This window comes from Solea senegalensis, linkage group LG2, assembly GCF_019176455.1.
Source record: "Solea senegalensis isolate Sse05_10M linkage group LG2, IFAPA_SoseM_1, whole genome shotgun sequence".
NCBI lineage: Eukaryota > Metazoa > Chordata > Actinopteri > Pleuronectiformes > Soleidae > Solea > Solea senegalensis.
In genome coordinates, this window is record NC_058022.1 from 33,873,748 (window position 1) to 33,901,685 (window position 27,938).

At 46.0% G+C, this 27,938-nt stretch overlaps 2 protein-coding genes and 1 long non-coding RNA gene across 3 annotated transcripts; 1 reads left to right on the forward strand and 2 right to left on the reverse strand.

Moving 5' to 3' along the window:
• Window positions 1-332: 332 nt before the first annotated feature.
• Window positions 333-3,474, reverse strand: si:ch211-246m6.4 (transcription factor 15). The gene is made up of 2 exons (XM_044019261.1): window positions 2,565-3,474; window positions 333-1,567 (listed from the first exon to the last, which is right to left on the reverse strand). Exons 1-2 carry the CDS (start codon window positions 3,294-3,296, stop codon window positions 1,532-1,534), a joined length of 768 nt encoding a protein of 255 aa, XP_043875196.1. The 5' UTR covers window positions 3,297-3,474; the 3' UTR covers window positions 333-1,531.
• Window positions 3,475-5,101: 1,627 nt separating this feature from the next.
• si:ch211-246m6.5 (von Willebrand factor D and EGF domain-containing protein) lies at window positions 5,102-27,685 on the reverse strand. The gene is made up of 33 exons (XM_044019737.1): window positions 27,104-27,685; window positions 24,412-24,596; window positions 24,068-24,296; window positions 23,910-23,975; window positions 23,601-23,833; window positions 22,069-22,161; window positions 21,845-21,986; window positions 20,579-20,796; window positions 19,714-19,787; window positions 19,339-19,615; window positions 18,982-19,184; window positions 17,939-18,849; window positions 17,719-17,855; window positions 17,485-17,646; window positions 17,299-17,403; window positions 16,559-16,673; window positions 14,520-14,779; window positions 14,062-14,281; window positions 13,842-13,979; window positions 11,312-11,779; window positions 11,052-11,222; window positions 10,140-10,531; window positions 9,551-10,049; window positions 8,912-9,007; window positions 8,711-8,806; window positions 8,529-8,624; window positions 7,977-8,072; window positions 7,796-7,891; window positions 7,618-7,713; window positions 7,362-7,457; window positions 6,325-6,420; window positions 6,049-6,146; window positions 5,102-5,711 (listed from the first exon to the last, which is right to left on the reverse strand). Exons 1-33 carry the CDS (start codon window positions 27,201-27,203, stop codon window positions 5,691-5,693), a joined length of 6,285 nt encoding a protein of 2,094 aa, XP_043875672.1. The 5' UTR covers window positions 27,204-27,685; the 3' UTR covers window positions 5,102-5,690.
• LOC122765479 lies at window positions 14,761-21,887 on the forward strand. The gene is made up of 4 exons (XR_006359975.1): window positions 14,761-15,103; window positions 15,432-15,556; window positions 16,527-16,708; window positions 21,838-21,887. It is a non-coding gene; the product is annotated as an uncharacterized LOC122765479 (long non-coding RNA).
• Window positions 27,686-27,938: the final 253 nt, after the last annotated feature.

Consider the following 27,938-nt stretch of genomic DNA (forward strand, 5'->3'; position numbering starts at 1 on the left):
GCCAATCACATCGTGTATAGAGTCGTGGGCGGGCTTAACATAATGATGACAGTAACAATATGTCTGGTTTCTATTGTGGAGGCTCCCTCGTTCTTTCCATCCTCCACCCATCCAGTACACCAAATTTTGAGTCTAATAATTAATAGTATTTGAGTAATAATTAATAGTATTGACTAATAATTAATTATTGTAAACCCTTTCTCAGGGAAATGTAAGGATATGACTCTATTTTGATTTACATCTGAAGAGAAGACTCTTTCACTGTTGCGTTGGACATCTATACAACAGGAAAAGTAGTCATTTGTGATTTGTGCACAGTAAAACAAAGGGGACAGTTTGTTTTCGTTTTTATTGTACAAAAATACATTTGTTTTTCAAGCAGCTTCTCAGTATCTGTGATGTGCAAAGTACAATTGTCAGGTATTCAAGTACATTTTACACAGTCGTGTATATGTTACACATTGGATTTAGAGGTAGGCCTTCGTATCTGTGACAGCTTTGAGGTAGTGTGCAACATTTTCTCACTTGATAGTTCCTCAGCCATATTTGCTGTGTAATTCATGTCACGGGATCTAGTGATTCTTCAAGTGATTTTATATTTCTTTCAATTTTGCAAACTCAAGTGCAGAAGGAAGCCTATACTGCACTCTGACCAATCAGAGGCCGGCAGTGTGTTGATGTCACATTGTCAACTGTGTTACATTCATGTACTCACAAGACGTTCACTTTGTGTCTCAAAAGTAAAATAGAGATTGTGCAACAATGCAAAAGTAAACATTTCACCACACTGCAACGAAAAATGATATATATGTATTTTTTTGGCCAGTGGGCCACCATGTGGCTCCTTTTGCCATATATTATATGTATATGATTGCTCGTATCACTCATACTCTCAATTTACATAAAATTTGAAATGTTTGTGTGTATTTAAAGTTTATAGTACCTTTGCTTTTTAGTGACGTTTTACAAAATGTCCCTGTGGACAAAGACAAATTTGTTGTAGTGACAGTTGCCAAAGAAAAGTGCAAAAAGAAAAGAACCCAAGTTGATCTGACACTGATCCCTGAGATGATGCGACGTGAAAAGCCAGTGATGGGTCACTAAATGCCTCCTTTTTAAACTTGCAATGTTTCAGAAAGCACTCGGAGGCAACGTTGACTCAACTGACAGCAACCGCTGTCAGTTGGGAGCTGCTCTTCAGTTTCCCTCATGTGACTGAATGCGACGTGGTGGTGGTGGTGAGGGGGGGTTTGTACTATCTGTGGGACCAAAATATCCCCCCCCATGTCAGGTGCAGCTTTACACACCGGCTCAGGTTACAGCTCAACCAAAACACAGAGTGAACAGAAAGTGCTTTTCAGTGTTAGTTCTATATCTGGTTTTGTAGTCTAATCCAAAAATAAATATATTTATTTATATATATAATATGTACAGATTCCTACAGGTTGTGTTTTTCTTTTTTTTAACATCACATGTTTACATGTAAACAATGTGGAGGTGGACGCCTCTTCTGTCCCGGAGGCTGTTTGCTTCACACAGCAGCCGAGTGCTTCCCTCCATCTCTGAGCTGTGGAGGCAAAGAGACACTGTTTTAACACTTGTGAACGCACCATGACTTGCATATTAAAATTTAAAAATAACTCTCATTTAACTCATTTAAGTTATTAACCAGCTACACACATTTACCCTCCTTTTTTTTTTTACAAATTAGATTATCTAAGAAAGATGTAAAAAAAATAAAAAATAATAAACCTTTATCATTATCTAATTTAAGAAATTAGAACATTTTAGAAATTCATGTCTGAAGACATACTTAAATAAAAAGTAGAATATGAAATAGGTTCTATTTTTACTGCAGTGTCCTACCCAGCAGGAAATACTGTAAATACTTCTAATCCCACTGCTTGTATATATATATATTAAAATGAAGCATTCACATGGGAACAGTTGCCAGTGTTGTATATTAGTATTTGCACTATTCTTTGAGTAGGTCGATGTGACTTTCATAGAGCAAACATATCCCTTTTATAAAGTTGTTTTTGTTTTGTAAACAGTGTATTTTATTGTTCTGTGGACGCCACACGAGCTCAATCCTCAACACAAATCTGTCAAATTGAACAGATTCAACAAAGTAACTGGTTATATTCAGTGTAATGCATCACTGTGTTAAAACAACTTTATCAAAACACCTTATTTTATTAAATTAATAACTGATACTACTCTCTAAATGTAACATATAATCCAGTCTGCAACTACGTTTAAAGCGCGTTCCTCTTTCACTTGAAGGCGCCACAGCATGTTTTCATTGTGTGTTGTCAATCACCAGAGAAACAGGTGCCACTCAGTGAATCCAACTCATCCGAGGATATAACATCAACGCCTCGACTTATATTAGTGCCAACAGAATAGATGGAGTGACTTTGGAACCGATATAAATACCTTTATGGTCGTGCGTAAAAGTGCGTAATTGTGCGTAAAAGTCAAACACCTGGGCCTGTGTGGTGCAGGACAGTCTCCTGCATGGCTGCGCGTTTGTTTTCCAACATTTACAAACATTTACTCACCAGTTTCCTCTGGTTGCTGAGGCAGAAAGTGCAGATAGGCCGCAGGGAGGGCGCGCTGAGCGCGGCGGGGCCGTGAAGGATGCTCTCGTAGCGGATGCAAGGCTGTCCGTCACGGCAGTCGTCCCCCAGTAGCAGCACGTTAGCCAGGTGGGAGATGTAGCTGGAGGCCAGACGCAGCGTCTCTATCTTGGAGAGCTTCCTGTCCGCGGGCTCTGTGGGAATGAGCGTGCGCAGCGCAGTGAAGGCCGTGTTCACGCTGTGCGTCCTGTCCCGCTCCCGCGCGTTCGCCGCCTGCCTCTGCTTGTTCACCCCGGAGAGACGCGCGTCTCCGCCGCCGCCTCTTCCCCCTCCACCGCTGCTACGTCTCCGCCTTCTCCTCCGTCTCCCGGCACCGGGACATGAACAACCACCGACCGCTCCGTCCTTCCCCGCAGCCTCCCCCGGCTCCCTGCGCGGGCTGTAGCCGCCGGTGGAGCTGTCGGTGGTGCTGTCCAGGTCGTCCAGGTCGGAGGTGAAGCTGTCTTGGTTGCGCTCGCTGCCTGTGGACTTCATCCTGGCTTCTCTCTGGTCTGTCTGGAGCTGCTGGGTCCGTGCGCACTGGCGGCGGCTGCCCATCACTTTATCCTGAGGGTGAAAATAGCACCCGGGGCCGAGCAGGTGCCGCCGATCCGGTGACCGAGGGGGCTTGAGCCGCCCGGCCCCCGGTGGATCGGCATACCACTTGTAATGCATGACGGCTGCTTTCTAGGTCGCCAGAGCGCTGCAGAAGAGAGCAGACAGGTGGAGCCTAAGAGGGCACCTGTTGTGGTCTCACTGAGAGGACACATAATTAGTCTCGACCGATATGGTGCTTTTCCTCTGGGCCGATAACCGGGTGATCTTTTCACCAGAAGACCAGAAGAAAAGTGTGACGTTAACATGAAGGGTTTAGGAAAACAGATGGCAATTAATATAGTTTGTGTTAGTTTATGTAACCATAACTTTACCAGAGGAGGCTCAAGTACTCACATACATGCAAATACTTAAATAAGTAGGATTACTACTTTAACTATACTTGAAAGTAAGTACTTGGCAAAATAGAGTTACATATCAACAGATATGATAATATTCTTTGTATATTAACATCCTGCAGTACTGACAGTTGATGATGAACGTGACAGAGGAGGAGCACAGCTCTGAGCTCGTGTTGACAGAACAGTCCAGGTGTGTCCAACCCGTCGCGTCCTGTTCTGTGTGTGACCACTGTGATGGACACACACACACACACATAAACACACCACCTCCCCTCCTTCTCCACGTTGCCCAGTGCCATCTTTGGGAGTGGATATAAATATCTGACCGGACGATGCCTTCCTTGTGAGTGCTGCTGCAAAAACCTTCAACGCGGCTCGTCCGCTTCATTTCCGCTCATTTTTAAATTTCATTTTTAATTCGGTTTCAAACACCAATCTCACCCTTTTTGTACAGTTGCTGAAATGTATTGATTTATTTATTTTGAATCATATATGTGATGTTTTCTCTAGTGCCAGCAGAGGGCAGTACATCCATTTCTCCTGCAAAAATATTGAGACCAAGTCCTTCTTCCAGAACTGAAGCTATTCTGTAATTATTGAGGTTTAGGAGGCCTAAGTAAGAGTGGAAAAACATGTACGGCAGATAAACGTGCTAAATAATCCAAAGAAGGACAGACCTGTCGCTCCTGCTGCGCTCTAACAAAATGCACCTTCATTCTAATCTGTGGATAAAAGTCAAACGGCTCTTTTGTTTTGGGTCTGCTGGAGGCAGGAGTCACTGGTCCTAATTGGTGCGGAGCTAATGTGGCCTCGTTAATCCTTTAATCCTCATTTCCTCCTGTTGTCCTGACTCACTGGCTGTGAACTGGTCTGTCCCCTGTAGCTGCACATCAAAGACAAAATAAAAAAAGTACAAATAACAGAATAAATGATTCACATTTGTGTGATTTCTCCATCTAGACTCTGGAAGTCCTCAGTCCTGTGAACAGAAGGAATTATGGGTACAAGGAGACAGATGTAACACGTCAAACCATGCGAAAAGGTAAGCTCGAAACATGTGCTCACTGTCATGTGTTTTCAGTTAAAGTGATTCATTCTCGGGTTTGAATCCTTTGTAAAGGACACACACAAGCGCACAAAAGTCTCTGAGACACATCGACGTGGAGGACGAGAGGCCACACTTGCATCGTGATTGATGGCAGCACGTGTGTCCCATCACTTACTATAGCTCTCTGTATTTGGGGGTCAGGTCTTGGGTAAGTTTAGAGTCAATGGGGGTATAGTAAAAACTACATTTTATATGTATAGCACTTTGAAAATGTGAAATATAACACAAAACAAAGGAGAAATGACAACCTGGGATCAGGTTAGGAAACAAACTTGTCAAAACTAAACTAAAAACGTGTGTACTGGGATTTTTTGTTAGTTTTCCAACTTTTATAATGTGTTTAGTCAAAGTCAGTGTCTCCAAAGACCAAAGATATAAACATTCAACTCAGCAGGAAAAACACTGGGAGCTAAAAATGACTTCCACCACCTTCACAGGATTCTTTATTTTATTTTTTTCTTACAAAACAACCAGTAAACAACACTTTGAATAAGAAATGAACAGATTATACAGAGATTAAAAGTAAATATATACAACAAGAAATATGCAACAGTTATCAAACAAAACAAACAACCAAGTAAATAAATAAATACTCGTACAGAGGTTTGGGTTTGGAGTTTAGAACCTGAAAAAATGGTCTTTTAGTATTTGCAGAGCACAAAGACCGACACTTTCATGTAAAAGGTCTCAACATTAAAGATTTAACTTGTCTCAGATTATTTACCTGTAAAATCCTAGAGATGCAGGACACAAGTTCTGCTTTTAGTTTTATCGTTTTGTTTTTTTTTGGTCGGTATCAATTTGTGAAAACCCCCAGATTAGACCCCATATGCAGCTCACATTAGGAGTGACACTATATTCTGCGTTAGGCGTCTTCTCTTGGTTGTAATCCAGTGGAGACAGAATCCAGACACGCTGGATGTTTCCTTTTATTGACGACGTCAGGTCACCTGAAGGATTTAAAGACGCCGATCAGACTCCAGACACGCGGACTCACCGTGGATCTCAACCGTGAGCTATAGGGAGCTGAAAGAAAAGCAGTATAGAGGATTACGAGAAATTATGAGACGAAGCTTCAACCTGATAGACACAGACAACCTCCTGCAGGGAAAGAGTAAGTTTAGAAAAGAATAAATACCCACATTTTATATGAACGCACAGGGAAGAGGAATGTTTGCACTGAACAAAAAAATAAAGTTTACGTTGAATTCTTCTGCGCAGCTTTGTTCACTGGCCATCATCGTCATCTGCAAGTGCTCAGTGGACGCATTTTCACATGTTTCCAGTTTTCTGATCGTCTGACTCACACGTGTGAATCCCAGACTGTTCGCAACGATATCCCTTTATATTTCTAACGCCTTACCCTCCTGGAGCAAAGAGAACCCGAGTATCCGCTCCGGCAGGCGCAGACGTTTGGTCGGACACACCGGCTGCCGTACAGACACTTCTGTTCACAGTGAGCTGCAGGAATCACAGAGAAATCACGGTCATTAATGCAAGCGAGGAAGTGAGTCCTGGCTTCATACGTCATTTCTAAGGTCGAATTCAACCAGACAAAACCAGGATGTTGCTTCATAATAGAGGCCTGATCTTTGTGCTTTTCTTTCTTTACGTGCAGATGTTGCGTCGCAATACTCACGGATCTGGCACAACATGCCCTGCCACCCCGGGGTGCAGTGGCAGGTGTTGGGGCCCACGCACTCCCCGCCGTTCACGCACTTCTGCAGACAGCTGGCTGCAGGAGTGGAAACACAAACAGCCGAGCGTCAGGACGGCACGTGGCGTCACACGCACTTCATGGCGTCTGAATCTAAAAGACAATCTCTTGTATGCGTGTGCTGCCTGTGGGCGTGGTCACGTCAGAACCAGCAGATGATTGGGAGATGAGATGCAGGTGTGGACACTCGGATCACGTGATGAGCGTCAGGTGTTGAGGTGAGAACTGAAGCTGCAGATCATGGTTATCTGTGGATGTTTATACCTTGGATTTTGTTGTTATTTTGTTTTTAGGGGGTTGTAACCTCAGTGGACTGTCACTAAGTCTGAAGGTCAGTCCCATAAAACTAACGCAGACATTAGGACGTATGGTTCCCATATGTTCGGTGAGTTTCAGTGCTGACACATTCAGTTGATTATTTTGTGTTGTTAGGATGTCCTGCTTGTTTCTTGTCTTTTATGTCACTGTGTTTTGTGACGGACATAGAAGATGATTTATGATCTTATTCTCAAAGAAAACCCCGGAGGTTCTTTTGTCACACACAACGAGTTCAGAAATCAATGCTTTTATTTGTATAAAATGTCTGTTCATCGACACAGAGCTGAGAAATCAGCGGAATGAGCTCCGAGAACTAAGTTTGGTCGTCAGTAGAGAACGTTTAAGCTTGTCCTTTTAGCCTGATTTTGTTTTTCTCAGGTTGTTTTTGATCCAGCGCGTTCATATACTTCGTCAGCGGGAATTGTCACAACAACAAGTGACTGATGTGGTCTATAAAGGCAAAATTGAAATTGAAATGATTAAAAATGGCCAAAAAACAGCCGTAGGCTCTCAAGGCTTAATGAGAGATTAGCTATTCAATTCCAGGCACGGTCAGGCTCCTAATCTGTTATTTCTAACTGATAAATTGGGCGGAAAGTCAGTCTGAAGCACTCGGGTGTTCATGTCGGCGTCTGACTTACGTTTATCGCATCTCTTCCCTCGCCAACCTGACGGACAATCGCACACGTCTGGACCGACACATCTGCCGCCGTTCATGCACATGGGCTCGCACACGCCTGGAGAGAGAGAGAGAGGGAGGGAGAGAGAGAGAGAGGGAGGGAGAGGAATTATTTAAAGCCTTAACAGGAAAGTTAATGCTGCAAATGTGTAAGAGACATGTGACGGGAGAAGAGTGTAGGAGAGAAATGATGAGTATGAAGGTACACAAACACGTACTTTTCTCACAGCGTCTCCCAGTGTAGCCCTGCGGACACGAGCAGACGCTGTTCCTCATGCAGACGCCGCCGTTCTTACAGGGAGGACTGCACACAGCTGCAGGGGACGGAGGAACACAAGACTAGAACATGAATCATGAATAATACATAAGTCAGTGTTTTAGTGTTACTGTCCTCACCGTTCTGACACTGTGCTCCGTAGAAACCATGAGGACACTCGCACGCGTCGGGCCGCACACACACACCACCGTTCAGACACACGGGAGAGCAGAGAGCTGGAGGAGAGAGAGAGAGAGAGAGAGAGAGAGAGCATCAGCACTTTAGTGGTCAGTACACACACACAAGGAAATACACACTCACCACTTTCACAGGAGGGGCCGGTCCAGCCTGGCGGACACATGCACTCGTCTGGAGACACACACTGGCCTCCATTGTGACAGTGGCGGTTACACACCACTACAATAAATGGGGAAAAACAGTATTTATCACACGATCGTCGGCAAGAACGACACAAACATGAGGGATTAAGTGAAAATAAAAGGATTTTCTTTATCATAATCTGAAAAAACTGAGAAGTTGCACGTCCAAGCCAACGTTGGTTATTACGGTCATTTCACCTTTGGCCTTTTTTTTGCACATTGAGACACTGCAGTGTTTCTTTTAAATAAAAATACACAATTTTAACATGCAGTCAATTTTTAAATAACTGCCAGATGTTGAAATTTTATGGTTAAAATAAACAAAAACAAAATAAAGTCCAGACGGAAGTTTTGAGGCTTAGGTGTTAAAGGGATAAAGATAATAAATAAAAAAATAAATAACATACAACAGGATTTTGTAAGTACTCTGCAACTACTTGTCATTGAATATAAATGGACAGAGAACAGAGAATTACAGTGGCTGCAAACTCACTGGTTTCACACCGAGGTCCGACGAAGCCGTAAGGACACGAGCAAGTGTGCCGTCCGACACAGGTGCCTCCATTTTCACACGGCGAGCTGCACAGAGCTGCAGAGACGGATGTTAGGGTAACTTCTGTCGTTTATACTCACTCGACTATAAGCAGTAACGTTTGTACAAACAACAAGACTCACCTTCCTGGCACGTGTCTCCGTGGAAACCCGTCAGACACTGGCACACACCCGGAGCGACGCAAACACCGCCGTTTATGCACTCCGGCTCACAGATTGCTGAGACAGTAAAGCAAATTTAAAAACAGTTTAAAAATGTTTAAAATGTAAAAATCCTTCAGTTATTATAATAAAAATAACATTATTAGGCATTAATGTGTTTACCCTTGAGGCAGTCAGATCCGGCGTAGCCTGGTTTGCACCGGCACGTGTTAGGCGCAGCGCACACCATGTTCCTACCGCACACATGCCTGCAAACGGCTGCAAACACACACACACACACACACACACCAGTTTTAATGCCAATGTTATTTCACGTTGTAGTTAAAGGTCCAGTGTGTAAGAATCTGTGACGTCAGTGAACTATGGTGGCCTTCATGTGCCATAAAGAATCATGGAAGCTTTCCGTAGTTGATGACACGATATGGAGGCTAATTCTAGTGATGTAATTTGTTATTTTCACCCCTCTGTGACCATCATGTCGTCGCAGACAGGATTTGGCACGCTCATTACCGCAACTCCTAGACCACCTGTGCCATCTAGCCCTATGTCAGTGACCCTCACGGACACAGAGTTTGTGGAGTCAGCTCATTCCTAAAAGGTTGAATAACTGCCAGATACCGAAAGTGAAAGTTATCTTGGAAAAAGGAGCCGAAGCACTCCATAAAATCAATATGAATCCAGGCAGCCGAGTTATATTGATGGTCATAAGAGAGTTAAAGTGATGATACACGCTGGACCTTTGAATAGAGCACTTACAAAAGGTAACAAGAAAGATGCTGTAGGCTCTTTGTGTTGTTCTACCTCGACAAGCTACTCCATCGCCGGTGTATCCGACGGGACACCTCCCACAGCCGAAGCCGCCGTCCGCGGCCGGCTCACACTGGACACCAGGGAAGCACGGCAGGTCAGCGCAGGTTGTCGCACGTGTCCCAGTTGTCGCAGCAACCGTCCTAACTCCCGGCTGGACAGAGGTCGCTCTCTGCATCACAGAGCTGTAGATGGTCCTGCCCGGCGTCGTGAAGGTCAACGCCGGGATGAGCCGTATCATCTCTGGGCCTTCGGAGAAAGCCTCGGGCTCGTCGCCGTCGGCGGAGAACTCAAACTCGGACAGGGAGTGGGACAGAGCGGTGAGGGCCGCTGTGAGCGGCAGCACCGGTCTCGGGGGAGTCCAGGGTTTGGCCTTGGTGGAGGCCAGGTGGTGCAGTTCATGCTTGGTTGTTAGTTTGGCCTGCGTCGTGTCACGAGTGAGAGAGAGGCGAGGAGCAGGAGGGGTCACCTTCACGGACGTGGCACTGTGGATCTGTGTTGGGTTAGATTGCAGGCGAAAAGATTATTGAGAGAATGGATGTATATCAAGACAGTTTGCCATTGCCCACTAGGGGACACACACCTGGGAGACCGTCACACGAGGGACGACATCTCTGGAGGCAGCGATGCTTGTCGTCGCCGCGTACGTCCTGGCTTCTGCTCTCGCGCTGGCACTTTGGCGTGTGACGTGAGTGTTTGCCGCGGAGAGCGCGGGGCTCCCTGGCGTCCTTGTAACGTCTCTGTAAGCAGTGACCGCCTCTCTCCGGCCGGTGCCACCCCCGCGGCCCGAGGCAGGACCCGGGTGCGGTGGTGCGTGGTGTTGGCTCGGTCTGGGAGCCACCAGCGTGGACAGGTGTTTGATGCCGTGTCTGCCGGGCAGGTTGGGCAGGTGGAGCTGGGAGACTTTGCTGCCACTGGCGTGTGGGGATCGACTGATCGTGCCTGCTGTGCGCTGCTGAGGGAGGTGGTTGGATGCTGCGAAAAAAATAGGTTGCATCAAATATGTGTTCTTTCCACGACTGTGCAAACACTGTGACTTTCCACACTGGAGGGATTGGACTCTGGGCTGTTCCTATTTTCCTTGATTGCAGCTGATTGCTAATTTAAATGTTACCTGAGGTGATTATTGCATCTAGGCAGTCTCTAACCGGCTACACTGGTTTATCAGTTTCAATTAAAAAAAAGGATTTCTTTCTATCCAGGACAGGTGAAGCAGGAGCACAGAAAGTCAACAAGAACATGGTATGAAATAAATAATACAAGCTTTTATTTTGGTTAACTGGTCCAGTCGTTCCCAGAGACGAGGTCAGGACCCAAGAGCTAATCAGTGGGTCAGCAAGTCAATTTAAAACCTATGATTTAACAGAAATGCCAGTAAAAAAAATAATCTGACACGTTATATTATGCACAAATTTGCACTTGTCAGCGGATTAACCGATTTTAAGATGGTCCGTATGTTTACAGCTGCACAAAACTGCACAAATCAATCCCATACCTGCCTTGGCGTTCCTCGTGCACACCCGTCCGTTGCCGTAGAGACCCGGCGGGCAGCGGCCACAGACGTAGCCGACATGCGGGGGCCTGCGGTTGATGCACTGCACCCCGGGGAAGCAGGGTCTGCTGGCACACGTGGCTGAAATGTCGACCGCCGAGGACTGAGCCGATCCTGGGATGCATAAAGAATCCCTGTCGTCAGTTTAATTTTAAATTAACTTGTATGTTTAAAATAGAGTGTGAAGAGTTCGTTGGACTTACCTGAGGCCGATCTTCCGTTCCCTGGAGGTTGAGCGACAGTCGGCGTCTTAACGTCAGTGTTTTGTGGCTGCTCGGGCTTGACTATAGAGGTTTTAACAGTGTATGTGTTGTTCCTGAATGAGTGGCGGTCATTTTCTTGGTTTGGTTTCAAAACATCTGTCTTTATTTGAGAGCCACTCGATGTAATAGCCGTAGTGCTTTTGTTTGATTCCGCCTGACCAGGGATTGGATTCAGGCGACTTCCTGGAGTCTGTCTCCAAATTGTGGTCATTGCTTGTGATCTTCCTGGGTCAAATCTTGGAATAGTCCTCCCTACCCCGGCCCTCGTCTGTGTGGAGCTACCGCTTGAGGTCTTCCGTAGAGTGTCTGTCTTCATTTTGGGAGGTTGCTGCGGCGGAACATGTGGTTCCTTGTAGACGGTCGTACGAGGAGCAGATGTTGGAGCGATGGCGGCCTGCCTGGCGACTGCTGCAGAGAGACAGACGCAACGTTAGGATTTGCCATGTAATGCCTTTATCAGATGCTCTTATTTTTATCTGGAATTGCCTCCTCGTTCATTTCCGAGATCACACACGTCGCAGTGAACCAAAGGCAGCAAAGAGGCGAAGGACTGGAGATGACATTACAGCCTGTGTGAAGTAAAAAAAACATTTAAGGGTCAAAATGTTGCTTTAATGAGACGTCGAGCGAGAGCTGAGACTCTGGAATGAGCTTGTGTAAAGTTCTCAATGAGGCGTGATCACTGTAAACGCATTTTTTTTTACGCCACAGGCCGAGCAGCAACACTTACGACAGTCCACAGACGCGACAGCGGGTCAAACCAACGTGGGAACCTGCGGCGCAAGCACTGTACAAGGCGGGAAACAAAAAAAAAGATTTCCCTCAAGTTGTCAGACCTTGTACCGCCCACAATCGAAAACTAAAAAGCTTTTTTATCCTGCTGATGGACACAAGTGAGAAGATGACCTTCTTGCCGGCGGTGATAAATCAGTGCATCGTACTCGCTCTCAGATTTAAAATGATTGGAAGTCCACTTGTGCATTTTGACGACAGCGTCGACTTAAACAGAGACATTTCCAGATTAAAAGACTTCATAATGTGAGGTGTGTGTGTGGACATGGAGAGTTTTGTGCGTGAATAAGGACGTCGTGAACTGAGTTGAACCGCAGTCGAGGAGGGGAAAAAGCAGTGTCCTCATGATGCTCCATAAAAATAACAAAGTAAACGTCACTGACAGTGATTTATATGCTGTCTGTTCCGCTGTGCTGCCAATCGTTCCATTAGGGACAATAATGTCTAACGATGCTCGCTGTGGCTGGGTTTGTTCCCACTCCTCCTCCTCCCGACGCGTATCAATGCCAGATTTTGCGGCGCTTTGATTTCCTCGAAAAGGACAAACGACGCCATGACAAGAGAGAGCCACAAAAACAACTGACATCTGAAGACAATCACCACAGGCTGTCCAATTCATTCATCGACCACTGTATCCTCCACATGAGGGTCCTGGGGGCCGCTGGTGTCAATCCCACCCTGGTACAGTAGAATTTTGTTTTTTAAGGGCCTGAACATACCCCAAAAATCACGGATTTCTGCGACCGCATCAATCCCGGTGGAAATGTACGCGTGAGAGTCAGAAATTGGAAGTAGGCGGGGCTAAAAACGGACGCGAATAACTTCTATCAGGTCATCTGGTGTCGAGTTTAACGTACGTGAACGGAACTTGTTAGAGAAGAGACTTGTTTTGGATAAATGCATGAAACCTAGTGAAGTAGTTGATGACTTCTATATCCTACATGTTCGTCAGGTTGCTGATGAAAAAAAGATCATTTCAAGAGCGTGTTTTATTTCCAGCTAAAATTTAGATTATTCCAGGGTCAATACATGTTTATAAATATGAGTGAGTGAATATACCGTGTAAATACAATCAGAATCTCTTGAAGTAGATGCACACGAGGAAGTGAATCCAGTGAATTCACAGACTGTATATCAATGTGTGCAATTATGACCGTTTAAGGAAAACAACAGTTGCAGCGGTTGTTTAAATGCATCCGTTGCGGTGCTACGTGAGCTCTTTTGGATGTCGGCAGCCGTATCAGGTGCCATCGGACATCTGCTTTCCATTCGGAAAGGAGGAGCCGAGTCCCTGCAGAGTGTTTTCTCGAAGGCTGCGCGGCTTCAGCGGCTGCTTCAAATGTGCGTTGACATTTTGTGGATTGAGCTCGTTGTGCTTTTTATATCCATGATTTACCAAAAACATGCGGTACAACCACAACAACCAACGTGTTTCACACAAGTAATCATGTCAATTTGGAACCAAGAGGTGTCAAATTCTACCTGCTAATGGGATCCAGATGTAGGAATAGAAGTTATGTCATTATATCTGTCTTAAATTGTTATTTTGGTAAAAGAAAGAACAACAACCCAGAAACATAGTTCTAATCAAACAGTAATGCAATAGCAAATGTGAAGAGATGACTGATTACACTTGTTTTATTAACTCAACTTAACACGATGAGTGAGTTTAAATTACCTGCACACTGTGTCCCATTTCCCATCATGCCTCTGGGGCAGGGGCCACATCTGTAGGAGCCAAAGCTATTGAAGCACAGGACTCCAGGGAAACAGGGCTTTGTTTCACACTCGTTGACGTCTTCCGAGCACGTTGTGCCTGCCAAACAAAACGCACGCAGGGAATCAGTCGGGGGAAAATCAAATAACCCAGCGTCCAGAGGACGTTCACCGACTCTCACCTCTCAGCCCTGCCGCACACTCGCATCGGTACCCGCTGGCCGCGTTGACGCACTTCCCGACTGCGCACGGAGCAGAGGAACATGCGTCCACGTCCTCGTCGCAGAGCTTCCCCTGCTTCGCCTCGGGACACACGCACAGGTATCTCCCACTGCCGGCGGGGACGGTGACATCCGGCACGCACGCGCCACCGTTTTGACATCCACATGGCACCACGTTGACCTGTGACATCACCAGAAAAGAAATGCTGAATTGTCATCTGAAATTGTATTTGTGTGTATATTTGTGCATAAAAGGTAGCTTTAATTTATGTGGCTTTCCTTCATTTTCACCATTTTATCTTCTTTAAAGCAACTTTTATATAAATTCTCTGCAGCTGCTGAAGACTTCAACTTCTGTCTTTTAATTTTCATAACTAAAACCACCCAAACGCTTCTGTTTCCTCCTCCTCCAGCTCTACCTCCACAGTGATGGTGCTCTGGGCGTTGCACTCGTCCGACAGCGTGAAGCGGATCGAGTAGCTCCTCTCTTCTGGAAGCGCCGGGACCCGCCAGATGAGGAGGCCGGCGGGGGAGAGAACGGCCCCGCTCGGACCCTCCTCCAGCTGGAAGAGAAGCGCCGAGCCCTCGGGATCTGATGCAGCAAACTGGAAGACAAAGTTCTCTCCAGCGAACGTCTGCAGGTCACTCTGAGGACGGTGGAAGTCTGGTGGCTGGTTGACTGCCAGAGGGGGAAAGAGAGATGTTTTGAACACAACTTGAACACAAAGCTGCACTTTAAAATCAAAGCTTTTCAGACATCCACATTCGTTCTCTCTTTCTTATCACCCGGCACATCTCCAACGACAAGTGTTTGTGTTTGAAAGACAGGATTTGCTTCCTGTCCTGACATAAACCCTTTCAGAATCTCACTTTGGCAGAAACATTCCCTCGGCTGTTCGTGGAGGAGTCATCGTAAACACACATGTCCACGGGAGAGAGGAGTTTCCATCCCAAGATCTAAAACTGCTCCAGTCACGCTTCTGCCACAGATGTTTAATTGAGAGTGAGTGTAATCCGAGGGGTTTCCTTTCACGCCATAATGGCAAAAACAACACAAAGAGGATCACTCGCTAAAGTAATGAAATCATTATGGTTTGTGAATTCCAACAGTCACTGAGGAGAAAGCCAAAAGTGACATGAAGCTGTGCGATAATTCTGCGATCCTACATCAATATCAACTTTCATTATAACGCGCAAGGGGGAAGCAATTATAAACTTCTGAAACCGAAGTTTTAAGGCTGAACACGAGATGAAATTAGTGAAGAGTGATTGTCAGTGTTTGTCTGAGAAATCAACCAGTTTGTTCCCTCCCCCCACCACTTTTCTCTTAGAGCGGATAAATGACAGGCCAGGACACGCTGGGGAAACTCTAACCTCCGCTCCTTTGATCCGCTAATGGAGACAAACTGAAGTGAAGTGGGACGGTGTGACCACAGTGACAGGCTGCACACACACGGTAAGAAAAATGCCCCGCTGTTGGTCAACATTAGTAGACGATACCTACGATCTCTTCACGCCAAACTGGGGAATCAATTTATATAGTACAGCGACGGTTACTGAAATACTTGAGTTAAATTACACATTAAACAGCTCGATATTATGACCGCTATCACAGATCTAGATAACGGTCATAAATCTTTAAAAAAAAACTTTATGTCCTCCTTCTTCTTTTTTTTTGTCGTATAAGCTTTTGCTTCGAAAGCCTGTTTTGGTTTGTTTGACCATAGAGAGACTGCGGCACCAGATGGTAACGTCCATAAAGCCAGACCCTTGACTAAAGGCTTATTCTAATGCTACGTTTACAATTATACATTATACAAACATAATTATGGGAAGTATATTCAATATCTGCCAATAATTCCTCCTAAATGTTGCACACTGGACCCTTTAATCGGAGACAGGAAGTTGACCAAAAGACGAAGATGCTGGGGTATTGTTAAAACACCAAAAAAGTGTTTCAAAGAGCTGGAAAAACACTATGAGCAGACTGCAATAAAGGATATATATATATATATATGTATATATACATATATAAGTACAGTATATGTATATACATGTATGTATATACATATATATGTATACATATATACACTGTCTTTATGTTGTGTAACAGCTCATTGTTAATTTAACACCACTATTTTCTTTGCCTCCACGCATTTATTTTCTTTAAAACATTTATGCCAAATTTCCTTCCCTTTTTTATATATATATATATATGTATATATATATATATATATATATATATATACATACATATATATGTGTGTGTATATATATCTATATCTATATATATATATATAGGTATAGATATAAAAGATAAAAAAAAAAGTCTTAGGGTATAAAGTTTAAGACCAAAATGTTGATTGCGTGGAAGATTATTTGTGGTTACATCGACGACGGCAATGAAAAAGTTGTTTTCCTTTCAGTCGATGAGAGACCGACAGTGGTCGTTTGGTACCTTGGTTCACAGACCAGGTGAATTTGGACTTGGCCGGGTCACAGAGGAGACAGGGGCTGCTGGGATTAGAGTCTCCCTCTGCAAAACACATCCCGTCGACGTTGCACGTCCGCTCCTGGCCAACAGAAACACAGCAGAGCGGACAGAGAGGTTTGTTTGTGTGCTCATATTTTACAGTGTTGTCTTTTAAATGTTGACATGTTAACAGCATGAAATTACAACATTATAAAAAAAAAAAGTTTTTCCAAACTGTGTGCTTTCCATTTGCGGTCCCCTTTGCCAGGTAAGGAACAGGAAATCAGCTCTATATACACATCATCTGCTACATCTCTACGCTAATTCAATTTGTTCCTGCTTTGGCAAACACATGCAACCGTCTCTGTGTTTGCAGCTGTGGGAGCGGATGTGTGTGTTGGTGACATTTTTTTTATTTCCATTAATGTCTGTGCAAGTTTTTAATCAGCTCGCTCTGTGTTGAGAGGACGGGAGAAGCACTCTGTGTCTGGTTTAGTCGTTCTGCCCGGCGACAGACCCTGCGCCCCACGCAGAGCGTATAAAACACTTCACCACGCTGTTCCACAGAACACCCACTGCCTTGTAAATCTGTTTCCCATATTCAAATAAACAAACACTGACAGATCCAAGTTTTTCCCTTACAGTATCATGAGGGGAGGATATTTTTTCCCTTTAACTCAGCACATGACATTGATTTCAATACACTGTGGTGAAGATGAAGTTACCTTTAACTTACAGAGTCCTGAGCGTGAAGCCTCGCAGACCTGGCAAACGCCGTCATAGATTGTCAGCACCTTGGCCTGGCTGTACTGGGAGCCGTCGTTGGTCACCTGGTAGAAAAAGGACGTTACGGACGAGCTCGGACAAAAACAGTCGCCGACCGTCGCATGCGGGTGAATGAGAGAAAGCACCTTAATCTCCCAGCGTGCGTACGGTTTGTCGTCCATCATGAAATCCTCTGAATTGACCGCCGCGTTGCTCAAAGACGGCACGGCACAGTCTAAAGCCTTGGAGTTGAGGAAGGTGGCCTTTGTCCGCTGTTTTTCCCCGGCGACCCAAACTCCGTTCATGTGCTGTGGAGGCAGATCAGTGAAATTTATAACACCATAAAAACAAACAAACACCATCATTAGCATCATTCTCACCTTCAGTCTGGTGGCATGACAGCTGAGATCAGCGGAGTCGACGAAGCCGAGCCCAAACACTCGGACGCTGCGACAATCGAAAGCTCGGATGTCACATAATCCACTGTTTTCCAAATCTGTTAGCTCCACGGGCTGACCTGTAAAAGGATAAACACATGGTTATTCTTATAATCAGAGAACAGACGGGAAGATCGGCAGAAAAAGGGGTTTAGCCACTCACTGATGGTGAGACTGCAGTCATAGAAGCTGTAGCTCGGATAGCACTGACAGCCCCATTCTGTGCATTCTCCATTTCCATTGCAAAAGTTGGGGCAGCGCAGCGCCGTCACCACTTCCCCAGACGCTCCTGGCGCAGCTGCCACCTCCGATGCTCTCTGGGTCCGGTTTTCCAGCAACTTCCTCTCACACTCGTTCTCCAGATAGGGCAGCAGAGCCTCCTCCCAGCCCAGATCGTCTTTGAGCTGCAGGTCCAGGATGCACAGGTCCACTGCCTCGTCCAGGCGGCGTCCCAGCAGTCCCCGGCACACTGTGCCGACAGTGGAGTTTGCCAAAGCCATCTGGCACACTTCCAGAGCCTTGGCCGAGGTCAGGCCACTCGGCGTGGGCCACTGAGGCTGCACCTCTGGCCGCGCCTCCGCCAGGTGATCCTCTGGGAAAAAGTACGCCAAATTCTCCAAATCAGCCTGATTGAGGCTTTGAGCAGCGAAGACAGTGTGGAAATCAAAGGACACCTGTCTCCTCTGCCTGCTAACAGAAAACAGATGATCCTCCCCAAGCTCACTGTCTAGAGCAAGGTCGCTGTCGCTGTTTTGCTTGTTCTCACGGTGGAACTGAAGGTGCTTCCTCTCCAGAAGGTGACTGTTGAAGGCAGACATATCCAGGATGCCTTCCTGTCCTTCTCTACTCTTGATGTATTCCACCGTTGTGTCTATGGAGGGGAAGACGGACGTGTAATCCACGTTATCGTAAGCTATGCAGTTGCCGTGAGCGGAAGGGTTGTACAGGTTCCGTATCTCTCGGCCAGCGTGATGAGAGTGACCGTATCCTCTCTGGCACTGACAGAACGGCCTCCTGAACTCTTGCGGTGTTCCACGAGGCGTATTGTCGAATAAGCTCTCCCCTGGAGCGATCCTAGCACGCAGCACGACAAGGAAAAAAACACAGAGGAAGTCTTTTTAGACTCACTTCACTTTGGTTAAAGAATCATCAGCAATTCAGACAAATGAGGTTCTAACAAAGCAAAGTACTTGTCTTCAGACTGACCTCCATTCCTGTATGAAGTGATGCACGTCATCAGGGCCATAAGCGTGACCATCGGAGCTGCGGAAGTCATTGTTGGCGTTGCGGTCAAAGGTGCCACAGAGGCCTTTTGTGTTACCGTAGTCGATGCTGGGCGCCCGCACAGACAGGCTCATCCCCCAGTCGCCCACATCGGCCCTAACAAAGGCCCCGGAGGGAAAGATCAACTACAAGAGGAGAGTCACATCCAGCACCTCATTAACATGACCTTCTCCAACATCAATCATTGTCATGATGTGCAGCATTCAACGATCTTTCCTAGCAAGCAGAGTGCATCCAGAAAATTTTTTTGAACCAGTGTCAAAATGTTCGGATACCTACGGTGACCTTCTTCCCCTGGTGGGACTCCAGAACCCGGACACGGCTGCCCTCCTCTTCACCGAGGTTCCTCAGTGTAAGCTGTGGTCGCGTCTCCCGCGGTTGGCCGTTGCACATGTCAAAGACGGCGACCTCGTTGCCCTCGCGCACTGCGACGCCACAGTTGCACGCGACGGCGTAGTGCCGGCTGCCACAGTCCCACTGGCGAGAGTGGACGTGGAACTCCCTGGCCAGGCTCTGGTAGAGGACGAAGGTGCCCGTCTGGTGGTTCTCATAACGTCTGCATTAGCAAAGGACATATATGTGGTGTTTCACCATAAATCATCAACTTATGGACACAAATGATCACTTAACAAGCGGTAAGGACAGGGGAATTACCTGCCGTCAAGTGTAATGATATGTGGGTCAGTCAGAGAGTAGCAAATGGAAGTGGGAATGTCTTGCGCTGTGACCTGGGGACAAGCAGAGGTCAGAGAAACAAAGATTAGGGAGGCCCCCACCCTCTGACCCCCCCTTAACCTTGGGCTTTGATGTTTTCACTACAAACAGATTCCCATCTGTTCTGTGGATCCGTCAGAGACGCAGTGTCTGGAGGCCTGACATCATGTCTTACATAACATAATAGCTAATGACCACTTTACTCTACGCACTCCCCCCTCCAACTTAATAAAGCACAGTATAAGTGTGTGTGTATATGTACACAGTGTGGCAGAGAGACCTTTTAATAATCTCTAATTAAAGTCATATGTATTTAGATAATTATGTTGCTCTGCTGTTATTCTTCATTTAGTTCTGATGTCCAAGCTTCTTAAAGACTTCCACAAGAATGCCAAAGACGCATCTGTGCCCCATGCAGTTTGCAAATTACATTTAACAGCATCTTCAGTGACAGTTTCTTGAACATGACCAAAAATCCCCAAAAGCTCCTCAAACCCCACAGAACTTTGATGCTTCAAATCCCTTCCAGGAACCCCTAGAAGTCTCTCAGGGATGACAGGGCAGTCTCCTGGAGTACTCATTAATACTGATCCGAGAGCTCTTAAAGGTCCTTCACAAAACCCTTCAAGAATGGCTTGAACCTTTTTTATGAACCCTTGGAAGGCAAAGATCCTTAGATGATCTGCTGAAGCCTCTGAAGAGCCACAAATACCATTTATCTCCCAACCTCTGGACTCTCTATTGGACGACTCTGTTTTAAAATTTGAGGACCATGCAGACAAGTGGTGTTTCCACTTCGACTCACTTTAAGGGACACTGGGACGTAGCTCCTCCAGAGCCGCGGTGCACCGGGTCCGGGCAGAGTGGCGATCGTGCTCGGGCGGTTCCCGTCGCGCGTGAAGTCTGTGACAGCGGCGACAAAGAATGCCGCGTGACCGCAGCTGCCGTTGGCGCAGGCGCCGGCCTGGAGCTCCACCTGGCAGGCGGACAGCACCACGTTTGAGGCCTCGTGTCCAAGACTGTCTGTGGATGTCAACACAGTGGTTAAGCTATAGTGTTAATGGACGGCACACAGCTGCCTACAGGACTGTAATAACGTCTCCCTGTGATGATGTGCAGGACAAGTCGGAGCACAACAGGAGAAAAACCCCAAGCAGGAAAAAGCAGATTAATGTCAACAGCAGCGAGGAAAAGAGGGTGAGGATGGCAACGTGACCCTCTAATCATCTTTAAGTCCCTTTTTGTAGAGCATCAGGACCTCAATCTGTGGACAAAATTTATGTTTATGTTGAAATGCTATGTGCTAAAGCGGAGGATAATAAAAACAAAGCAATTAGAGGCCACTGTTTTGCTTTGATTGCAGTCGCTGACACTTTAAATATTGCCTTTCTTGTAGAACCCATTTGTCAAGTTAAGCCTGCACGACACTAGAGGATTTTTCAAATCTGACTTGATTTTAAAAACGTGGGAGACCACAGACACAATGAACTTTGTAACAGATTTTTAACGTTTCAATCCCGAGAGAGAACGCACACTAGACGATCCATGACCACACACTTGGCGTTTAATCAAACGTTTAGATTCCAGGGATTTTGGGATCCGACAGAAACTTGCGTGACTTCAGAATATAAACATACATGAAGGCGGACTGTCGGCGCTGTCAATTAATAGCCGTTGTGTGTGTGCGATGTTGTTGTGCTGAGAAACGCAAAAATGACTGTGGACTAAGTCATGGCTGAGAAGAAGGAATCAACTTGGCTTGTACAAGTTACGGTTCTAAACAAAAGTACGAAGACTCTGATGCATCCAATGGCGATAATATCGTATAATTCAAAATCGTAAGGCGCCCATGATTGTCGGAAGGGCCAGATTGGGACCGAAATCTGGCCAATTACCCTCGAGTATGGGGCAAGCTGTGAGAGTATTAAGATTGTTGCGTTTGGTATATTATTCTGTTCCTCCACAACTTCCAATGGTTCCACTCAAACTGTAGACTTGTTATTATGTTCCTGTCGTTAGTTAAAGTTAGTCAAAACATTAAAAAAGAAATCTGCTTTGCTGTAGGTCTGACCTGGGTCATGGACGCTCAGAGCCAGTGGGACCGCACATCGGTGGCCTTGCTCAGAGTTGTAGCAGGGGACGGGCACCGTGCTGTGGACGGTCACCATGTGCTCCTTTCCGTTCTCCGCTATCTGGAGCGAGTCTGGAGAAAACTGGAGAGGACAGAGCGAGTATTCGGTGAGTCTGGCCGGACACATTTCACCTCTGCGAGGTTCTGTCGTCTTTTCTGTTTACCTTTAGTCCGGCATAGAAGCTCTCGCTCTCTCTTGGGGTGGATCTGGAGCTGCTGCTTGAGTTGGCTCTGAACGCCGACACGCTGCAAGAGAACTGTAAAGAAAGATAAAAGCATCGCATAGGAATTTTGTATCCATCTGTTCCTTAAGAAAGAGAAACCTGTTGGACATAAGTCATCCCTGCTTGTAGTTTTATTCTTCGGCATCATTTAAAACTGGAAGATCCACTCATCACAGAACAAGATTGCAGAGCTTGAGTACACAAACACTCTCCAGAATACATTCCCGATGAGGAAACACTAACAATGCACGGCTGACGCTGTATTTGCCATTCATCAAAACATTCGCCCGCGTCGCTCGCCTGTGCTGCAGAACCCCCTCTGATCTGCGCCTCTAACAACTGAAGATGACCTTTCAACCCAGCTCAGCAGCAATATCAACATGTGTTAAATAAAGACGGGGGCCCCCGCGAGCGAGCCTGGCCTACTGCAACGCGTTCCAGACACAACTAATGCAAGTCTGGTGTCCAAATATGGACAGCGCAGTGGTCCGCAGCTGCACGGGGGGCTAATATCAGGTTTAAAGTCTAATACCTAAGTAGTTTTATGGTGAAAATGGGAGCTGTCAGCAGCCTCTGTGTTGCAGCTCTGTGGAAGTGAGTGATAGACGGAGTGTATTCATGACAATTGCTGGTAGACGTGTGCCGTTAGTCGACCTCAGTTGGCAGAAGATCAGTGAATGCATCGCTGCTGCTCGACTTGAGCTTGTTGCTGTCATTTCTCATTAACTGTCAGATTTGTGTTATTTCTGCTGCACAGATTTAGATTATATATGAGCATGGGGCGACTCTCCTGTATATTGTTCAGCGGCACAAGTTGACAGCGTGAGCATGTGTGCTTGAGGAATTCTTGTTTTCAGGCCAAAATGCATGCGAATAGTGATTTAATCTGGATTAGAGGCCTCACACAGTTGCTCAAAGCTGCAGTTAAATTAAAAAAAACAGTTCTGATACGACAAAAAGTGTAGCTTTTAGATATAAACACATCGTTTCTGTTCACAGAATAATAACAACAACCCCACAAATCACTGCAGTGCTAAAAATCAACTGCACCAAGAGCCGGCGGATCAAATAATTTGAATCCCCCTCATGTCTTATGGTGTAAAAACAAAAAAAACAGCTGATGCTCATCTGACTGTGGACATGCATGACTAATGTGCAGCTGTATGAGTGTTGAGTCATTGAGGACAGAGCAGCAGAACAACTTCATTGTGTTGTGTGTGTGTGTGTGTGTGTTATCAGTCCGTGTACAACAACTTCCCTAGAATTTAATGGGAAGATTGGAATGGAGGGAGTTTCAAATGAAAAGCAGGTGGATGGAGGATTTCCCAACCTGCGACTGATTAAACTTCCCGCAGTATTCCCCCTTGCCATTTCTTATCTGGATATGACACACATTGTTTCTGTGTCTTTCCTCTGTGAGTTTAAACATATCCCCACCCCACTCCTCCCCTTCCCCTCCCTGTGAAACTTACCGTTTCCCCGAGCCTGAAGTAAACGCCGTCCATCTCCACGAGGGAGAATGGCTTCAGCGTGGACTCCTGTCTGATCTCAGCCTTCATGCTGTGGCCGATGTGTCTCGCCCAAACCACCTGGAAGCCCAGCGGCTGGCTCCACGGCGGCGGGACGAAGGAGCACCTCAGGTGGACGCTGTGGCCAATCAGCTCCGGGGTGATCGCCGGTCGGGAGGGCAGGGACGGCACGGCGGCTGAAAAATGGAGATTTTGCTATTCACGGCGTAAGCAAAACGAGATGAGATGAGGTATATGAAAAGAAACTCTTACCTCTGCATTGGCCATTGACTTCCACCTCGCCTGGTTGGCAGAGTCTTTGTCCCAACGTGGGAGAAACTGAAACACAAGATGACGCGATGATCTCACCATCATCGTCTGGAGTAAAATGTGAATGATTGACTTCCCTAATCCCCTAAACGTGTGTTCACCTTTGGCGCAGTATCCCATGCATCCCTGCGTGGGCTGCAGGTAGTAGAGCATGAACTCGCCGCAGTTCCGCACCGTGACGGGGATGCGGAAGAGGCAGCAGTCTTTGGTGCTGCCGTGGAAGAACTGCCACGTGGCGCAGGCAGAGAGCTGGCGTATCTCGCCGGGCCGCGGCAGCGAGGTGTCTCTGAGGGAGAGCCACACCGGCGCCTGTGTGCCACAGCGGTTCATCTGCAGGGAATGAATGAATGAATGAATGAATGAAATAATCAATACCTGCAGTGAGAGGGATTGTTTGAGCCGTCAGCTTTCCTGAAGCATGAGCAGATTATGTTTGTTTTTTTACCTCGACGCAAGTGGTCGGCATCTCTGCCGGTTTGTTGTTGATCCTGAATCTGTACCAGCCCGGCGACAGCGAGTGGTCACAGATCAGGTCCTGGATGGCAGTGTTCTGGATCTCCGTGGAGTCAAAGTCAATGCTCCGGTAGGGATTGCGCAGAATCCGATGGCCGCCTGGGTAACACTCTGGTGCTGTGAGGAAGCAAAAAATGACAAGGGACAAGAGGTCACACGGTGTGGACCGCAAACTGCACGGTGCAGTGGAGCGGTGAAAACCAAACGTTGTGTACTCGGGGGGGAAACAACCCCCTGAATCCTCCCATGTTTACTCACAAATAATTAAAAGCACAAAAAAACCCAATTTCTATCACTTTTATACAAGATAAAGAAAATAAAAAGTCAACAATCCCAGGCCGGTTGCCGAAAGATTGAAAAAATGGTTTCAAGAAAGTGTGTATGGTGTGAATGTGTTAGGGGTTTTTTAAGGTGTCAGGAGGTGAGTTTCAGGAAAAGATCATTTCACCCCCAGTGGTTATCTAAATTGCTAAGAATAACATTCCTCTGAGCCTTCCACTTCTCTCCGAGTGCTTGGAGAAGCCTCAGAAGGCCGCCTGCAGCTGGAGGCTAAAACCACAGAACATGCAGGTTTCCACGCTGGAACACTCTCAAAAAAAAAGCTCCACATCTGTGAAGCTGAATGAGTCAAAGTTGTCAGCAGAGGCCTGTTCTTCACACACCGGAACAAAATGTTGTTTCACCTCCAGTGTTTCTGCTTCCTGTGTTTACGTTCTGTCGCAGTGGCTGAGTAAAGTCAGGGAAGACAAACAGTCTTCAGTGGGTATTTAGGATTTCTCTCTTTTGTCCGTCAAAGCCTTGAATGGACAGAGTTAGTGCCGGTGATCGCGAGTCTAAACAAGGCCTCATGTTGACAGCCTCGTGAAAAGCAACTGCTCTTGTTTACATCTCCGCCTGTCTGCATGTGCACACGCCGTCTGGCACCTCCACGGACAAGACCTGAGGTCACAGGTTGTCCAAACAGCCACGTTTTTCTTTGAGGGAGGAGGAGGAGGACTTTGGCTGCCGGATAAACCGTTCCAATTGGCGGCTTAATGAGTTTACAGAGCCACAGGGGAGCGGCAGGTGGGGTGGGGTGGTGGTGAGCTAATGAAGCAGCTCCTGGGTGGAGAGGGAGATCCCACTGGGAGGGAGGCCCTCGGTGGCCCAGATGTGCGGGTGGGGTTACTCTGCGGGGAATTCTCCGGTTTCTCAGGAGAAGAAGATTAAATGAGGAGAGCGTGGTGTTAACATAACTGAGGTTACGGCTCAGTTTCCCAGAGGCTCGGTCAGTCAGAAACGAGTCTGAAGACTTATTTAACATACATGGGTTTTTCCTGAACTCCTCATTTCCTTACACACACAAACAAGCTCTCCCTTTAATTTACTGATAAATATCTTCAAACCGAGTGGGGTTTTCCAATCTAAGATGCTCTGAAGATTGTTCTAATCTCTCTTTTAGCAGCTCACACTTGCAATATTTGCTTTTTTTCAAAACGTGTCCTTGCAGTGATGACCCACAGCATTTTTTTTTACGATGTCCTGCCTTAAAGTTTACGATTGTGTGCTTTGATGTGTTGTTGTTTGCCCAGGAGACGGAAGAGACGTGTGTGAGGTGGAAGACAGGGTGGCATGTTGGATTTACAAGGACAACAAGTACATTTTTGTTTAGTCACATCACAGCAGGACATCAGATCCCATGTCATCTTTAGTAAAAATTTTGATTTGAAATCCTTATATTGATCATGTTGAGATTTAGAACCAGAGGAATGACGTCAGAGCTGGGAAACTCTCAGCTAGAGGTTTGGAACTCATGTAAAAAAAGTTTTAAAGTTTTAACAATCCCATTTTTAAACTTTATGAGAACATGTGTGATGGCAGCAGCAGCAGCAGCAGCAGAGACAGAAAGAGAAGAGTTTGATGAAAGACGAAACAGTACGACGGGATGAGTCTGTTACAAACTCTTTTCCGTTCTTGTTTTGAATTAGCTGTGTTTTCTGAAGACTGCTCTCTGATTCTAATTACTACTTTGATTTTATTACTGCCTCTTTTGTTCTTACAGCACTTCTTAATCTCTTGTCATTGAGAGCAGGGGGGATTAGAGCTCCTGCTTGTTTGATGAAGCCATAGATAATAATTCATCTCTGGAGAAGAGAGAACATATAAAATGTCTCTAGGTTTAAATTAGACACATATTTGAGTGTCTGCAGAACATTCTTTGTGTTTTGCCTCTTGTGTCTTCTTGTGAGGGTCCATCTCTAAACTCTGGACTTGCTGAGTGATGGGAATGTAGCAGCAAAGGCCAACTCACGCAGCTCGGCGCCTTAAAGAGGCAACGTTGTTCTTATGTCTGCGTTTATATGTAAAGAATAAGAGCAGATGAGAAACGTTGCGCATGTGATGCTCTGGGTTACATTAGACCAGACATCTGCTTCTACTCGAACGCGCCTGATTGTGAAGATGAAAGATGTAGAATGACGATTACTTTTATCCTGGAGGTAAAAATAAATAAATAAATAAAAATAAAATCAAAGCAGCTGGGGACCATTTTGGAAACAGCGAACGCAGCAGAGGGATTTAGGTGTGTCATTTGCGCTGAAAGGAGCCGTAAATTGCGCTATGGGTAGAGTTTTTCGTGCACCTACCATGTTGCGCGAACACGTTGAATTCCACGACCCACAGCAGCGCGATGCGTAAAAGTCCAGGGAACAAGAGGCGCGCGGCACCATGTGCGCAACAGTGCATGGCTGCGGCTCCGCGGTGAAGTGATGCAAAGGCTCGTCTCAGTCGTGTAGTCCCATTGAGAGCAAGTGTGAAAATGGCTTAAACTGCACTCGTCCTTATCGTCGTGCTCCCTTTTACGCAAAAGACGCGTAAAATCCGCGCTCAGCTCAGTGTAAACTGCGGCTTTTCTTGTGCGCAAAATGACAATGTCAGGCGTTAGTGGGGGGAGTGGGCAACAAACCACTTATGAGTCAGGTCCTGTAGGTGGGTCTTCTTCTTCTTCTTCTTCTTCTTCTGTGATCCTTCTGAGAATCAAATCAAACCAAATGATCCATCCCAAAGTCTGCGTGAGTGAGAGCTGAGAGCAGCAGCGCGGTTTATGACGGTTTGGACTCACTAAGGCACAGATTTGTTGCGTGGATATGAGCAACAATGAAAATGCAATTTAAATCAAATACAGCAAGATTCACGCACCAGTTACTCCCGATTTTCTTCAGCCAGAAATATTTAAATGCATTATTTCTGCAAAGAAAATTTCCATATAGAGACATAAATATGAAGTGCATGTGTGCAGCACATATTTGTAACTACACTGCATATATATATATATATATATATATATATATATATATATATGTATGTACACATGGACTCTGCTCCAGCTGCATGTGCTCAGTGCAGTTGGATATATACAGCATGTCAACTGGGAAGGAAGTGAGAGTCCAGTCAGGCTTACTTTCAGAAAAACATGAGATG

Bases quoted from the DNA above. Each gene is read 5' to 3' on its own strand.
- si:ch211-246m6.4 (XM_044019261.1), bottom strand. From the start codon at position 3,296: ATGCATTACAAGTGGTATGCCGATCCACCGGGGGCCGGGCGGCTCAAG. The intron at 1,568-2,564 runs GTGAGTAAATGT...TTGCCTCCACAG, and splicing joins TCAGCAACCAGAGGAAACTG to CTCAGAGATGGAGGGAAGCA.
- si:ch211-246m6.5 (XM_044019737.1), bottom strand. From the start codon at position 27,203: ATGCACTGTTGCGCACATGGTGCCGCGCGCCTCTTGTTCCCTGGACTT. The intron at 11,223-11,311 runs GTAAGTCCAACG...TATGCATCCCAG, and splicing joins GAACGGAAGATCGGCCTCAG to GATCGGCTCAGTCCTCGGCG. The intron at 8,073-8,528 runs GTGAGTTTGCAG...CATTTATTGTAG, and splicing joins CGGACCTCGGTGTGAAACCA to TGGTGTGTAACCGCCACTGT.